The sequence below is a fragment of the Sitophilus oryzae genome, unplaced genomic scaffold, assembly GCF_002938485.1.
Source record: "Sitophilus oryzae breed Bouriz unplaced genomic scaffold, Soryzae_2.0 scaffold_177_pilon_pilon, whole genome shotgun sequence".
NCBI classification, from domain to species: Eukaryota; Metazoa; Arthropoda; class Insecta; order Coleoptera; family Curculionidae; genus Sitophilus; species Sitophilus oryzae.
Window position 1 is genome coordinate 1,758,735 of NW_022146479.1, and position 16,963 is coordinate 1,775,697.

Consider the following 16,963-nt stretch of genomic DNA (forward strand, 5'->3'; position numbering starts at 1 on the left):
ACGAACACCTCAGTAGATTGAAACTAAGAAGAAACGGCGAATGCAGATTCTGTGGGGAAGATGGGGAAACACCAGTACACCTCATCACTGAGTGCGCCGAGATGACAACCATTCGTGCCATGAATTTTGGTACGACTGATATTGGAGATGGAGAACTACCCTCTATAAAACCGTCCCAGATACTGGCTTTTGTCAAAGCCCTGGGACTGTATGATGAGTTATGACTCAAGAAAGGGGGACACAATGGATCTGTAAGGTCGCAGTGATTAACCCCCCTCCCACTCATTCTAAATTCTAAGAAATTCCACACATTTGGTATTTCTAATGAAATTGTCGTTATGAACAGCATATTACAATTTTAAAAGTCAAAAATATATCAAAATTCTATTCAGAGTGTCATTTTCTATCGAATTAGGTAGAAATATACTGAGGGTGCCACATATAAAAATCAAAAGTTGTAGTCATTTCAGGTGAAATAGGAAGTGACCAAAAGCAATTGAATACGTCAATCAGTCCGAATTTATATCATATACGAATATACAAAATCTCGTTTTTTTTATCTGAACAAATAAGAAAGTTATTAGAGGTGAACCACTTTTGAGACGCACCCGGCATACTTTGTTTGCATACAGATTTCGAAAAAATACAATTTCTTTTTTGGAGTACTGTTGCTTAATATTAAAAAAAAACATTGGACGCCATTTTTTCGATCATACGGTATAAATAGACAAAACTTTACTGAGTTTACTATGCAAAACGAAGTTTCATCGAAATGTATTATACTTAAATGTGATTGTATTGTTTTTTTATGACTGAATTTCAGAGATGAGCAAGAAATCGCAAGCTGCGATTCAATCGCAGCGATTTTAAAATCGCAATCGCAACCTGCGATTGGCTCTCATAGGAAACTGCGATTGCGACTGCGATTTCTTCTATTTACGAATTTCAGTTTAGGCAACCAGTATTACTATAGCTGCCATTTGCGACTTTGTGGCGATTTACGATTTTGTTGCGATTTGCGATATTGTTGCCAATGTAATTTTGTGGTCTATTGAAGCATTTTATAGTAAACTGCGATTGAATTTTCTCTCTAATACTATTTATTTTTAGAGAAGGTATTATTTTATAGGGCCACGATCAATAATATACCGGGTGTTTCTCAAGAGTGGTTCACCCCTATAACTTTTTAATTTTTTCTGATAAAAAAAACGAGATTTGGTATGTTAGTACATATATGACATAAATTAGGATTGATTGATGTATTCAATTGTTTTTAGTCACTTCCTGTTTCACCGAAAATGACTACAACTTTTGATTTTTAAATGACACCCTCTATATTTTTTTTACTTTATTCGATAGAAAATGACACTCTGAATAGAATGGCAAAAAATCGTATTTTAAATTTCAATCTAGCATGTCATGGCTGTGTTAAAAACATTAATTTTAATCAAGATGCCTTGGAAAAATAGATTTGATCGTCTGTTGTTTTTCACGTCTTGTCCTGGCCAGTTAAAAGATACGGCTCATTGGCATATTTAGAAAAAGCATTTTTTACGAATAATTTAGTTTGGTAAATACTAAAATCGCAATCGCAGGTTATAGTCGCTGCGATTTAAAAATCGCAATCGCAGTTTCAATTAAGATTGGAGAATCGCAGTTTTGTTCATCTCCACTGAATTTAAATATCCTTTTAAATATATTTATTTTTCTATCGCTATAGTAGTTGCAAATGAATTTCAAACAGCTTCCAGTAGTTAATCCTTGTATGCCTATTCAATGCAAACAACAATATGTTAATGCACTGAAAGTGTGAATTACGCTACAGCTATCGGAGTCTTCGTTTACCGAATGCACTTCGAGCCCACAAATCCACTTCATATATGCTCAGGTGTCGATAGTTTTGTTTACGATGGTTATTTTTAGAAGCCATCGTTTCGAAATGAATACATTCATATCAACCTGTTAATTTTCTTCTTTTTTACTTACAAGGCAGACATTTGTTTTGTTTCATTCATGTTGGTTGTAGTTAACTGAATTTAATCGATCTATATCTTTACGATAAATGACTGATTCCAATTATCAGTTATTTTTTATGTAATTAAAGTACCTTAGAACTCTCTCTTAGAGCTCTTAGAGCTGTCCGGTTCAATTAAAATTTGTTAAAATGGAGCTGCTTGGTTATTGCAGCCACCCCTCAATTGATCTTATTAATTATATAAGGAACAGTTCATGTCATCAAAGGAGTATGGCTATACTGCACCAATTTATACGACTATAAGGGCTCAAACAGACTGACGACAAGGTCGCAGCGACCAGCATTTGATTCAATGTTATTACTTGTCGCAGCTGCGTTTCCTAATAACATTCAATCAAAAGCTGGTCGCTGCGACCTGGTCGTGAGTGCGTTTGAGCCCTAAGACGTATAGGATTGATTGACGTATTCAATTGTTTTCAGTCACTTCCTGTTTTACCAGAAATTACTACAACTTTTGATTTTTAAATGGCGCCCTCGGTATTTTTTTTTTACTTTATTCGATAGAAAATGACACTCTGTATAGAATGACATATTATCATTTTTCAACTTTTGACATTCTCGCTTAAAAAAGTCGTATTTTAAATTGCAATCTAGAGTGCCATGGCTATGTTAAAAACACTAATTTTTAATCAAGCAGCTTTGGAAAAATGGATTTGATCGTCTAAAGTTTTCAGTGTTTTGTTCTGGTCGGTTAAAAGATGCCCAAATCGTATTTTTAATCATATCTCATGTTTTCAAATGGAACGAGGGTGGATTATTAGCATATTTGGAAAAGGCATTTTTTACGAACAATTTGATACCACACACTTCGAATTTCGAGTCAAATAGTCGTTATGAACCCCATGTTACAATTTCTAATAAACCATATGTGAAAATACCAAAATTTGTCATATGATATGTCATTCAGAGTGTCATTTTCTATCGATTTTCTGATTATAGTAAAAAAATACCGAGGGTGATATTTAAAAAACAAAAGTTGTAGTCATATCAGATGAAACAGGAAGCGACCAAAAACAATTGACTGCGCCAATCAATCCTAATTTATGTCATATACTAATAAACCAAATTTCGTTTTTTTATCTGAAAAAAATAAAAAAGTTATAGGGGTGAGCCACTTTTGAGATGCACCCGGTATAGTTCCAGTACCCTTCTACGATGTAGTGCAAAAGCAATTGTAAATACAGCCACAAAACAGTGGAAAATTGACTAGGACAGAAACAGGCGAATCAATTCTTAGTAGAACATATGCCAAAATTTACGATAGACCTGATGCCTCGGGCAAAGACAGAAAAACTGTCAAAACTTCAGCAGGTCTATAACAAGAAATTACAAACTTATAGGGGGTTAAAGCAAAGGGACTAACAAACGAAACCATATGAATCTGGCAAATGTACCCACATTTCTACTAGGCAATTATAATGATATAGTAATTATTGGCAAAAAACTACGAGTATATGGGAGGTTTAGTCTCAAGTTTTTAGACTTTTTGAAAATGATACGACGATCAGAAGTAAACCAGAATAGATCTGCAAAGGCCGATAGCCTCCTCATATAATCTAGTGTTATTCAAAGTTTCGTACTGTCACCCAATAGTGGATACTGTGGATACTGCAGAGAAAAAGATACGTTCCACCAGACTTTTTCACGCTCTGAGCAAAGGTCTTTGCTTCCCTCGATTCGTTATGCAAACAAGCCGAAAGACGTTGTCTCCGACACTAAACGCGAAATAATCGATTTTTTCATATTCACAAAGCCAGAGGAGCGTGAATAGGAGGCGCGAGATTGGCCACGCACAGCAGCCGGAGTAATCTTCTAAGCAAATAGAGATCGAGGGAACAAAGACGTTGTTTTAGATGCCGCAGCGTGGAAAAAAACGCGCTTCCGAGAAGCCGTGGCCGATCAAGACGGGAGCAATAATATGAAAAAATAGCGATACGGATTGTTATTATACGCGCCGGTAGGGAGAACCATCGGACTTGAAAAGATTGTGGTCAGTTTATTTTCATCATATTATTATAATGTGTATTAAAGAAACTTAATTAAAATTATGATCTACAAAATGGAAATAACAAGCAGGAAGTTCAGAGTAGTTGCTTTAATGAATTAGGACCATTTTCAGTATAAAGTGACTGCAAATTTGGTAATAGACAGATATATTTTATGAGGGGTGTATTGGCCTGTTCCACTGCGACCTTTTCATATCTTTTGTGATTCTTTTCTTGTCTCTAGAGATATAGTTACTCTTCGAAAGCTCAAGAATGCCTCTCAGGCTTGTTCAATTCGGCATTTAATGTCCTTGTCTGATGGGAATGGGTGTCTTCCAACGGCCTAAGACACTCGAAAAGGTTTCTCAGAAGTTACGACCGAGAAAAATCAAAGATTTTCCTTGATTTAAATAAAAACAATCTTCGGATTATCACGCGGTTCCTAACAAGACACTGTCTTTTCAACGAACAACTCAGTAGGCTGAAGCTGAGAAACAACGGCGAATGCAGATTCTGTGGGAAAAATGGGGAAACACCAGAACACCTTATTACTGAGTGCGCCGAGACGACGACCGTTCGTGCCATGAACTTTGATACGTCTGATGTAGAGGATGGAGAGCTGGCCTCTGTAGAGCCGTCTAAAATACTATCTTTTGTTAAAACCCTGAGACTGTATGATAAGTTATAACTCGTTATAAGTCAAGATCACAATAGATCTGTAAGATCGCGGTGATTAACTCCCCTCCTAAACTTTTTGCATTCTACATCCTTGACTGGTGTCCAATCTTCAAAAAGCCAGATGCTCAACTACTTAGATATATCTACTCTTTCAATGCACCTTTTGTTAAATGTTATTTATGGTGGAGTTTTCAAACATATTTGGGATTCTCTAAATTATCATAAATTTTCATCCATCTGGTGTTGATATTTGAGTTCATTGCTTTGCTCTGTTTTTTCTTGGTTTGATGATTCCTATTTTGTTTTTGTTAGGAGACTTCTTATAGTAGTCCTAAACTTAAAACAGTTTTAATTATAATAGGTAATTAATTACCTATATTAGACAACCCACGAAGAATCAAGAGAGCTAGAGAAAAACCAAATTTGATATAGGACCATGATATTACTCAGTGATACTTCTGACCGAAACGATGTGTAAGCAAAAAAAAATAGACAATGGAAGCCGAAATTCTTTTAGTTTTAATACTGAATCATTGTCTACCACATTTAAAGTATCGTGTATGTTATCAGCGAGTAAGTCCGTATCATGTGCGTAGCGGATATTATTAATCCACAATCCAATTATCCAGTTACCTTCACTCCCATTTCCACGTCCTCTAAGGCCTCCTGGAAAATACCTTCCTAATTAGTAACTAACATTAACAAATAGGAGTGGAGATATCAAATGTTGTGATTTAAGTGATGACAACGAAGAGCTTTCAACTCGATAGAAAAGACATTCTAGTAAATAACACCAAACCAAACACTGGAAATAGTAGAAGAATATATATATTTGGGGCAACTAATACACAACTCGGGATCTCTACTACCAGAAATTAACAGAAGAATTAAATTAGCATGTAGTACTTATGGAAGAAACTCAATATTCAAATCTAGAATGCCACTTTATCTAAAGAAGAGAATATTCGACCAATTCGACCATTCTACCAGTCATGACCCATGCATGCGAAACCTGGACATTTAAAGCGGACATTATAGGGAAATAGCATCAGTTCATACTTGATAAGATGGACAAGCTCATTCGTCAATGATATCAATTTATAGTTCCAGTACTCTTCTACGATCTAGTGCAAAGGCAAATGTAAAAATAGCCACATAACAGTGGAAAAATTGACAGGCGAATCAATTCATATTAGAACACGCGCCAAAATTTACGATAGATCTGATGGCGAAGACAGCTGATCTGTAGCAGATCTACAACAGGGTCATTACAAACTTATAGGGGTTTAAAGCTGATGGAATATAGTAGAAGAATATATATTTGAGACAACTAATACACAGGTCAGGATCTGTACTACCAGAAATCAACAGAAAAATTAAGTTAGCATGGTGTACTAATGGAAGAAACTTAATCATATTTATATATATACAACCACTGTGTACTACCAGTGATGACCTATGCATGCGAAACCTGGACACTTAAAACGGACATCATAAGGAAACTGCAGATCGCACAACGCTCAATGGAACGAAATATGCTGGGAATAACCAAGAGAGGTAGTAAAAGAATAGAGTGGATACGACAAAAGACCCAGGTAATAGATGTCATCCACATAATCAAATCCCTCGAGTGGCAATGGGTAGGACATCTGGCAAGAAGAACAGACAACCCACGAAGAATGAAGAGAGCTAGAGGAAGACCAAACTTGAGATGAGACTATGATATTAGCAAATTAGCAGGCTACATCATAATTAATTGTTTGTAAGCATGTAAGTAATGGAGATTGTTAAGTAAGCTGAAATTGATGATGATGATGACCTCACCAGTACGGCCAATACTTAAAGGAGCTGCAGAAAGAGCAGAAGCAAGAGAAATCAATGAGGGAAACGTGTGAGGGAAATGTAAACATAGATAATGTGACAGATTGAAAATTATTAATTAATTAATATTTTTTAACTATTAGGAAAAAAACAGATAGATTAGACAATAATAAAGCTTAATCAATCGATAAGTCGAGCGACTGATTGTGACAAATCGAAATTACAGCTGTCGTTAACGTCTAATTGTCCGATTTGCGGAGATCGAGCGGGGTCAAAGAGACCCGGTCCCACTTGCAATTAGCCGCGTCGATTGGCGATCAATTGTGAAGCTGAGCCAAGTCTGGACCGTAGGGAGGCGCAGGCGACGGCATGAGAAAGCCATTTCGCTAATTCGAAGGCTGTCGGCGAGCTACTTGACGATATTTGCCTCTGTCGTAATCCGTATTAAAGCTCGTTTACACTTTGCTATACGTTAAACTACTGTAAAAACGAAGAAACCCTATTTTTTTAGTTATTTTCAAATAATTACACATAGTGCATCTTAAATTACTGCAAATATTTTAATTAGTATCGATCTCAGAAACCAGCTCATAAGTTTTTTCTCAAAAAATGGTATTATAAAAAATTATACATTTCCCTGAAATTTTTCGGGAAATTAAAATAAACGTTTTATTGCCGCTGATGAAAATTCTCTCTAAATTTCTTGACAATGTATCGAACCTTTGCAATGTTGCTACCTCCTGCATTAACCACGTTCTGCATACTTGTGTGTTTATAATTGTAATTTTTTAAATTTCTATACAATAAATTACGAGATTTAATTTTAATTATATCAATGGTTTTACTATAATAATTATAAAAATCGCCCTGTATACTTATTTCTTAACACATTCATACATTTTTACAGCTATTTTCAACTAAACTGGAGGAATAATTCTTAATAATTCGTCATATTACGAAGGAAGTATTTTAAAATCAAGTAAAGTGTATACTTTCTTGTCCATGTGGCAACACAGGATGTCCAATGAGATAATGCCAGCGGTTGTCAAAATGTAAACATTATTAATTTTAAAATGTCAAAGTTAAATAACTCGGTTATTTTCAATTTATTTTAAAAATAGTAAATAAAAAATATGTTTCTTTTGTCCAGATCTACCATCTTGTAAAAAAATCCTGTTTTTTAAGACACACCCTGTATAGTGCATTTTCTTTCAAATTTTCCTGTATATTTTAGAAAACTTTGTAGAACTTTTCTTAAACTTGTTATTTCCATGGTAACGGCTTTACTCTATGGTTACGGCACTGAAAGGGATGCAAATCTTAGTACAGAAAAAATCCGGTGGCTCTCAACATTTTTTTAAAGGAAATATTTTTTTTGCTTGACTTCAGAATAACTCGGTTATTTTAAACTTATTAGAAAAACGGCAAAGAGAAAATATGTCTATTTTATCGAGATCTATCAGCCCTGAAAATATTTACACTTATTTACGACCCACCCTGTATATATTTTTTTATTTGTCGAAACCACATTATTTTTTTTAGGTCTCTAGACTGATAATACTATATCAGAATATGCCAAAACAAAAAGCGTGTTCAAGACCAATTTAATAATTCAATTCACGACATATTATGCTGTCGAAAGAAGAATGTGATATTAATAAAGAACACGCTATTAAAAATAGCTATTTAAAATATTTCTTAATTGAGTTTAATGGGTTTTAAACAGATGGCGTTGATAAACAAGAAACAGTTTGTTGTTTTTAACGACTTATTATGCCTTCACATTACTTATACCTACATCTCTTCTTCACATTACTTATCCATCTGTTTTTTTTTATTTTAGGTTCACCCTGCGAACACGACGGTATATGCGTGAACACTCCTGGTTCATTTGCCTGCAATTGTACCCAGGGATTCACCGGACCACGATGCGAAACCAACGTGAACGAGTGCGAATCCCATCCCTGTCACAACGACGGGTCATGTTTGGACGACCCTGGAACGTTCCGTTGCGTCTGTATGCCCGGTAAGTACAACCCTGATAATATAAATTGAAATAAATTAATTACCATACAGAATAAATTATCCCGAGCTATTCTCAAACATAATATATATTTCTAGTGCTGTTTTTTTTCTGGCAACTTCATACAAACAAATCTTCGTACGAATTCTGATTTAATGTAACTGTTGCTTAAGATATAAACAAGTTCTTTACGTGTACCCTTCTTAATATCGCCCAAGCATTAAATCTCCGTATTTAGGAGGACATAAATGAATAAATCATACAAAAGCCGCAGAGGAAAGAATATTTAGCGCACGATTTACCGCTAGGAGGCGTTCGAGACCGGGCTTCACTATTGGCCAAACGCAAATGGCCAACATTTCGCAGGAAACAAATAATCCGTTCACTATGTCGAGAGAGTCTCTCAGTTTTAAATCGCATTAAGCAACACACATCAGTGGATATAGTCTTATTTATAGATGTGTGTGTTTAAAATTGCCGTTAAAGTTGTACGTCAGCGAAGAGATCGAAACTATTACCAAATTAAATTTCTAATAAATCAAAATTCGTTTGAAACTTAGAGCTCGTTTTTTCTTTCTTTTTTATAATCTTATATCCTGGTTAAAAAAGAGCCAGCCAGGTTAAAAAGTCAAATTCAACATAAAGTTCAAATGGTTTAAGTTTTAAGTATTTGACTTAAATCATTTCATTTCAATTCAAGTCATTTTTGGAAAGACTTGAATTGATGCGATTTTCTTACTAGTATCATAATATTAATTTATTGTAGGTACAGATAAGATTAAAACCACATAATATAAAACGGTTAATTTTTAGAACAACTACAATCGCAAAAATATGTTTGTTTTTTTACAAAATTTAACCGATTTTGTAGTACTTATTACCATTACAGTTTAGATGTCATCGAATACATGTCTATTAAAAAGGGCTGATGTGTTTTGATCACTATCTAATATATCATTGGCATAAATTACGAGCTGGAGGATTTTAAGGTACTCGTCAATATATTCGAGATATATTTCTTTCGATCGCCTTTCGGGCTACATAATGGAGTCAGGGATTCGCTTGAAAGACAACAGACTCACTACGCATGCGTAACACGACAAATAATCAAAACGAGTTCCAAAAAACTAACGTTTTATTTGCTGGTGGTATTGAGCCTTGTTTTTTTTATTCTGCTGCTTGGCTGCCGCCTAAAGGTGCGTATTCATTATCCGCACGAACGAACGAACGAACGAACGAATGTTCGCTAGTGAAAAAAGAAGTTTATTTGACAGAAAAAAGAAGTTCATTTTGACACCATATAATAATATCTAGTAAAAAAGTAGCCATATCAACATTGCGACGAGCATTCGTTAGATATTTTGATGACGCCATACGCCAACTTTTATTTTATTCTTCTATAATCTGACACTTTCCTAAGAGGAAAAAAAACTTCTTGTGGAATTGTGGACTTTTTTTTCGAAAATGAAGTTTTATATTTGAAATACAAAACAAACACGACTGTAGATGTAATTTGACCTTTCTCGTATTTTTTGCTGTTGTAAAACAGGCCTCCCGTACACTTCCAGATAACTTTACCAAAACGAGAAATCCAGCTCGACAGGACTTGTCCGAGATCGCTGCTAATTATGTCGAGATGTGCAGAGAATAAATCAAGATAACGACGTCGACAATGACCTAAAGTACCCCAAAAATTAATTTAGTAGAAATATCTGCAGGTAGAGTTTGAGATACTGGCTTTTGCTGGCAAAAACCGTCTCAGATACTGGCTTTTGCCAAAGCCCTGAGACTGTATGATGAGTTATAACTCAAGAGAGCATTTGAATCTGCTTTGGTTTGTTTTAAAAATACAGGGTGTTGCATTTTAAATAACAAAGTTTTTATGTAAAAGAAATCCTTAAAATAGATCAGTAATTTTTGATACCCCTGTATAAATTGAAGGAAGCAATACCATTTTTGAGTAAAGTTTATTTCTTTACCTTTAAACTCAGCACAAGAATTAATTCTGAAAAGTAATATACAGGGTGTTAATAATTAATAATCTATTCTATTGTAGCATGTAAATTTAAAGATCTTTAAATATCACAAAATTAATTTTATTTAATTTTAAGAATTAAGAGCACGCAGGTACTGATGCATCCGGTATAATGGTAACCCTACACGAAATTAAACTACTTATATCAGTTTTACGTTAAGTCAACACTTCGCCTTACATTATTTTTAATCTCAATCGATTATTGTTGACAGTCGTCGTGTGTGGCAACGGAACTTCGAAGATGGATAACGACAAGATTTAATTAATAGCCAATGATGGCGCCCACAAAAAAAAACAAACATAAAAAGGATAAGGAAAAGCGGTTCGATCATATCAATTTTGGTAACCGATCTGATTATGTTAAAACAGGAACCTACCATGGCATAATAAATTAGGAACTTTCATCATCGACAGATTTTATGATATGGCTTTAACCGATTTCACTGCAACCTTTATATCTTTTGTGATTTTTGGAAAACATTCTTTTATCGTATTTTTTTCCAAAAACTTCAATAACTTGGAATGAACCTTGCTAATAGCTCCTTGCAAATGTCTTATAATTGCCTAATACAAACAACCACACATTTGAGGAGCAGACTTTCTAGATACACTTTGTTCGTTTTTTCGAATTTTGGCAAACAAAGAAATAAAACTGCTATGGTTTTTGCAAGAAACTTACCGAAAAACTAGTATACTTAAAAATGGATAAAAAAATCATAATAAATAGTACACCTACATGTGAAAAATCTAGTTTTGATATCTGAATTTTTTTTAAAACTGTTGAGTGTCCTGGAGACGTGAAATTTTTCATTATTTTTCTGCTACCACGGTCTGTATCCCCAACTACATGGTTCCCAGTCGTACTTCCACTAATTATTTTAAGTAGATAGTATTATTCAAAAAATAGAGAAGTTGTATAAAAAAACACACTTCATCTGGCAATGACAAACAAACAACAGTATGTCCACAGCACAAGAGGACATATAGTCTGTCCAACGAGAAGATCCTTGAGTGTGATAGATGTGTCTGTCATTTTAATTTCAAAGTAGTTTATTTTATTTTACAAAGAAATAAGTTGGTACAACTGGAACGCATAGCAGGAAATTAATATATGTATTTAAAATTTGACTGACAAGTAACTTCAAAATATTGTGAAAAAAACTGTTTAATACTGAAGAAATGTAATCGAGTTATTTTATTTAATAAAAAACGGTATGTGTTAATACAAAACAAACGAAAACAAGACACCACATACCAAAAAATATAAAAAAGAACTATTTCTTACTTTCAAGCTTTATGAAACTTCCCGCATTTATCATTATATTTATCAATATAACTTATGTACAAATACAAATTTGTAATATTCCGCAGGAATAAATAAAACAACATAAATAAAACAAACTATTTTATTAATAATAACACTTACCATCATCAAATCAAGATTATTAACTTTACGTATTTCCCTCGTGTTAATTACAAAATTTATTAACTTCCCCCTGTAAACCTAGCCTCAAAGCGCAGATATTATCGTGCCGACCTAACTGACGGTAATTGCAAGGCTGTAAATTTGCCAAAAACTATCACGTGTGTGTAGCAATTTTCTTTCCATCGAAATAAGCGAGTACCACGGGTACACCTGCCGTTTTGACCCCGCCGAAACCGTAGGCGTAGGCCAGGTCGTACCTAAATGGAGATGCGAACCGTAGGGCGTAGTTTTGGACCCAAAAATATAGATTGGCTCGATCAGATTTGAACATGACCCACTTTTTCGATAAAGGATGATCAAAGAAAGTTTTTAAGTAAATATTTATTATTTTTTATTACTAAAGGTACCAATAAACATATTTTATAATATGTAAAGAATCTAATTTATAAATATTTTTTTATATAAAACTGTAATTTTGGAACCCACTAAACATCTCGATAATGACCGTCTTTTAGAGTTCCTGTGTCCGATCGTCTACGGTTCACGTAGCAACAACAGAGCAACGCGACGGCCTGCTTGATAAATCGCTTTGCTCCTGCTGAACATTGTTGCCAAATGTTCACACATATCCCTAAAGCCCGGTTGACACGGTTAAAATGTGCTTGGACCAAGCATAAAGTTCGCCAGCCTACTTACTTTGATGTTAAAAATCCTTCCATCTCGACTTGGATATAATATTCAATACTAGACAGGCAGCATACAAGTGAGATGCGCGCAGCATTAAGTACAGCATCCAAGTAGGTTTTCATCCACGGCCATGAGGTTTTTTTGCGAAAAAAAAAACGTTGAAAATTTTATAGTTTTCTTGACATTTTCCGTAAAATATTGAAAAACTTTTGAGTGCCGCTTGTTCAGTTTCCGGAAATTTGTTTATAGCGCTTTGAGAGAATGCAATGTTGCCACCTCCTACGTTATCCACATTCTGTATGTTTATAAGTTATAAGTTCACATTTTAAATTTCTACAAAAAAAACTTAAAGTTAAGTTATTCACTGTAGATTTTTTAATCATTGTAAATTACATCATTAGTAAATTGAAATAATAAAAAACTAAATAATGAACAATTAAGCAGTATTTTTCGCCATATTACGATATACTTTCAATTGTTTCCCTCAACAGTTATAACGTATAAATATTTTGACAGTGCTTATTCTTTGTGCACACCTACATATCTATTAAACTGAACATCACATATTATAACTTTTAGCAGAATATTATTTTGATTTTTACACATCAAACAATATTGTACATAAATACTTAATTATTTATGTTATAAATATTCCGAAATCAACAATTCCACCAAGATGCATAGTCGTCTCACACAGATGAGCCCAGTGATACTGAAATAAATAAATCAGATATTATAAATCAGATATTTTTTCACCTTCTTTTGGAATTTTTTGAATCAGCGCCCTCTATTAGATATGTAAATAGTCAATGTTGACGACCTACATTTAAACAGATCAGCTGATTGAATTTTGAGGTTATCCAATTAATTTCAGATTTTACTCAAAACACTAAATCTCTGACAAAACTAAAATTAGGCAAATGTAAGATAAGCCTGTAAAAATATTTTTATTGTTCAAATAAAAATATTAATTATATTGGTGTTTATTCACAAAAACTAGAGTGTGAAATAGAAAAACAGGGGAGTTTAAATTCTCATGGCATATGGCATATGAATGTATTGCCAAATTCACGTGGGTATTTAAGTTTACTGCTGTCAAGAATCGTAGTGAAATGAAGTGTTGTTAAGTATGGAGTTCCGGTTTTAGGTAAAGTGATAAAACGACGCTCTAAGCTAATTACATCGATCTGCTATCTATCGGGGTCCTATTTTCTAATGTTACTTAAGTTTTTTTACTTTTGATCTGAATGTTTCAAGTCGTTTTTAAATCTCTCTATACGATGTGTCAACACTGTGCGTCGAACAAGCCGAGATCCAGGTAATTGCTTGGTATTTGCGGCTAATTATCGATTGATGCCAGCGGCTCTCAAAATGTTGCCATTATTTTTTAAAATTTTCGAAGTTAAATAACTCGGTTATTATCAATTTACTTTAAAAATGGTAAAGAGAAAATATGTTTCTTTTGGCCCAGATCTACCACCCCTTAAAATACTTGCACTTATTTCCGGGACACCCAGCATGTGTACAGGAAGCTAGCAAAGTCGACTGGCTGTCGAACGAATAGGTTGTGGCATAGGTTAAATTTAATTATGCCATATTTAATCTATTTCAAAACGAAACTAACGTCAAAGTCAAATTTTATCTAAATCGATTAATATCGCAATTGTTCTGATGACATGGTATCCTGCGGTAATCCGGCAACATTGTTTAGAGCTTTATTAATAAGAAATGTTATTAACGGTTCCTGAACGATGCGCTGAGCCGTTCGCCCGCAAGAGCTAGCCACGCCCGCTGTGAACCTTTCCTCGACTGTTTCCGTCTCGAGTCTCGTGCGAGAAAGAGAGAGACGGAACGATGAGAGCGAGTTGCGCCAAGTCGCATGCACAGATTTGCAACTATATCGGCACACGCCTACGCTAGTTCACGAAGAATATAATAGGGATGGTATACCGATATTTTTTTTATAATTATTATAAGCCTTATAAGAATTGCAGAGAGGTTTCCTCGTTTAGATATTTGACTCTATATGGTTATACCACCTACCTTGTTTATATATTATATACATGGTGTCCCAAATTCGTGGGTGACCATTTGGATCTCGTAAACGAAGGGGGTCAAATTATGAAAAAACAAAATTTTCTAATGGTCGGTTCATCCTTTGAGTATTAGTTCTAACTATAATAATATTGTATTAGTCTTAACTATATATATATATATATATATATATATATATATATATATATATATATATATATATATATATATATATATATATATATATATATATATATATATATATATATATATATATATATATATATATATATATAGATATATATATATATATATATATATATATATATATATATATATATATATATATATATATATATATATCATAACTAATACTTCTCCTACATGTCTTAAGAATACTGGTATGTGCTTGCTGATATGAAACAGGTTTTGAGCTAACCTTACTTTACAATTTTAAGAATTTAGAAAACTATAAGCGATACCAATTAAACTTTTAGATGCGTAATTGAGGGCGCGATTTTTAAATTCATTGTTGCCAACCATGGATATATTCGGCGCCGGGCGGACTAACTGGAAATTTAAAGTGCCCGCTGGGTATTCAGGTGGAAGCTCTGCTGTAAAAAATATCAAGTTGCCACATTTATTTTACTTATTTCCTGACATTGTCATTAATTTTGACACTTTAGTTTTGTATTACGAGTTTTTGGTTTAAATGAATTGTGTTGTGATACTTTAAGTTAAAAAAAAATACTAGCAGACCTAGCAGTCGAACATTGTTCTTTCTAGAACCTCTTTTAGTTCGAAGTGTACAAGATAGCTTAATGGCCAATGCCAAAAAACTCATCCAAACCTTATTAGAATATTTTGAACGGGAAAGCGTTAGAAATGGGCATTTATGTCTCTTAAGTGCTGTTAAGGAGGTGAGTTTTGTGGATTTAAATAATAACTTGATATATTTATAATTAATTTATTTTTGTTTCCTAAAATATTTTGAAGAAAATATGTAAAAGTTGGCAACGCTGTGCCGGTCACGCTTAATCACGTTAACTAAAAGTTTAATTGGTATGAACTATATGTATTAAAATTTGATATTATATCAAGGTAGTTGCCGGAAACATGGTGCCGGTTTATTTCCTATTAATAATAAATGAGCGGTAGTATCGATATCGACTAAAAAATATCGATATATTTGCACATCTCTACGTAGCGTTATGCAAAAGTTGAAAGGCGGCCGTGTTCGAGAGCGAATTGTTTTTGTTGTCGGATCTGAAGAACGTATTTTCTGCATTCGTGGCGCAATCTTTTAATGTAGATTTCTCGAAACAATTCCAATACAATAAATGTATCTTAACATTATTTCTATATCAAATTTTGGTTTATAATGGTTTCTTAGTTACGTAAAATGATTTTAACTATGAAAATGATCTACATATACAGGAAATAAATTAATGGATAATAATAGGTACACAATAGTCGCTCATTTTAAGCAGCATACACGGTTTTTAAAATATCTTAAAAAAATGTGTTATTTTTTTATAGTTTGATGCCCTCTAACGGCCAAACAAAGTAGTTTTGTATAGAGGTAAATTGTGTCCAATGAAATGAACTTATTTTCATTCCAAAAATACGTAGCAGTTCTATGTCCGCGCAATATTGGGACACCCTGTATAGCTATATAATGTATGTAATAAAAATGTATAATGAATAAAAAGTTATTTTGATATACGCGGTGTTTTCAAAGAACTAACCCCGCATAAAACGAGATACCACAAAAAGGATAGCAAAAGCGAGTTTGAAATAAAACCACATATTTAAATTTCTAAGAATGCTAGACCAAAAATCAGGGAAGCTAATAAATCTGTAAGTTGTGTATTATTATGCGATTTATTTAACTACAGACAGAATAGTGTCATTAGAAATCGGTGTAATATATTATATGGTGGTTAAAACAAGCCGAGGCTGCGTAGCTAAATGTGATTTATATACAGATTAATTCTACTTTAACATAACAACTGGAACTGTCGTTATATATTTTATTTTTATTCTTTACTTTCACCGATATTTATGGGAAAAGAAAGCCAGATATATATATTTTATTGAGTTTTTGTAATGAACAGAAAGACAGGGATTGGGTTAAAAATAACCGAGTTTCAAAATGTATGCTTTTTTAAATTTGCAACGTTAAATAAAAACATACATTTTGAGAAACACCGGTTCAGCTTGTTGATCAGCTTATTCG

At 33.6% G+C, this 16,963-nt stretch overlaps 1 protein-coding gene across 1 annotated transcript in view; it reads left to right on the forward strand.

Moving 5' to 3' along the window:
• The window catches only part of LOC115882512 (neurogenic locus Notch protein), a 249,523-nt gene that overhangs the window by 211,414 nt on the left and 21,146 nt on the right, over positions 1–16,963 (forward strand). The window contains exon 9 of the mRNA XM_030900608.1: positions 8,363–8,545. Within this exon, the coding sequence (XP_030756468.1) occupies positions 8,363–8,545 (183 nt within the window). The remainder of the gene's footprint in view (positions 1–8,362; positions 8,546–16,963) is intronic.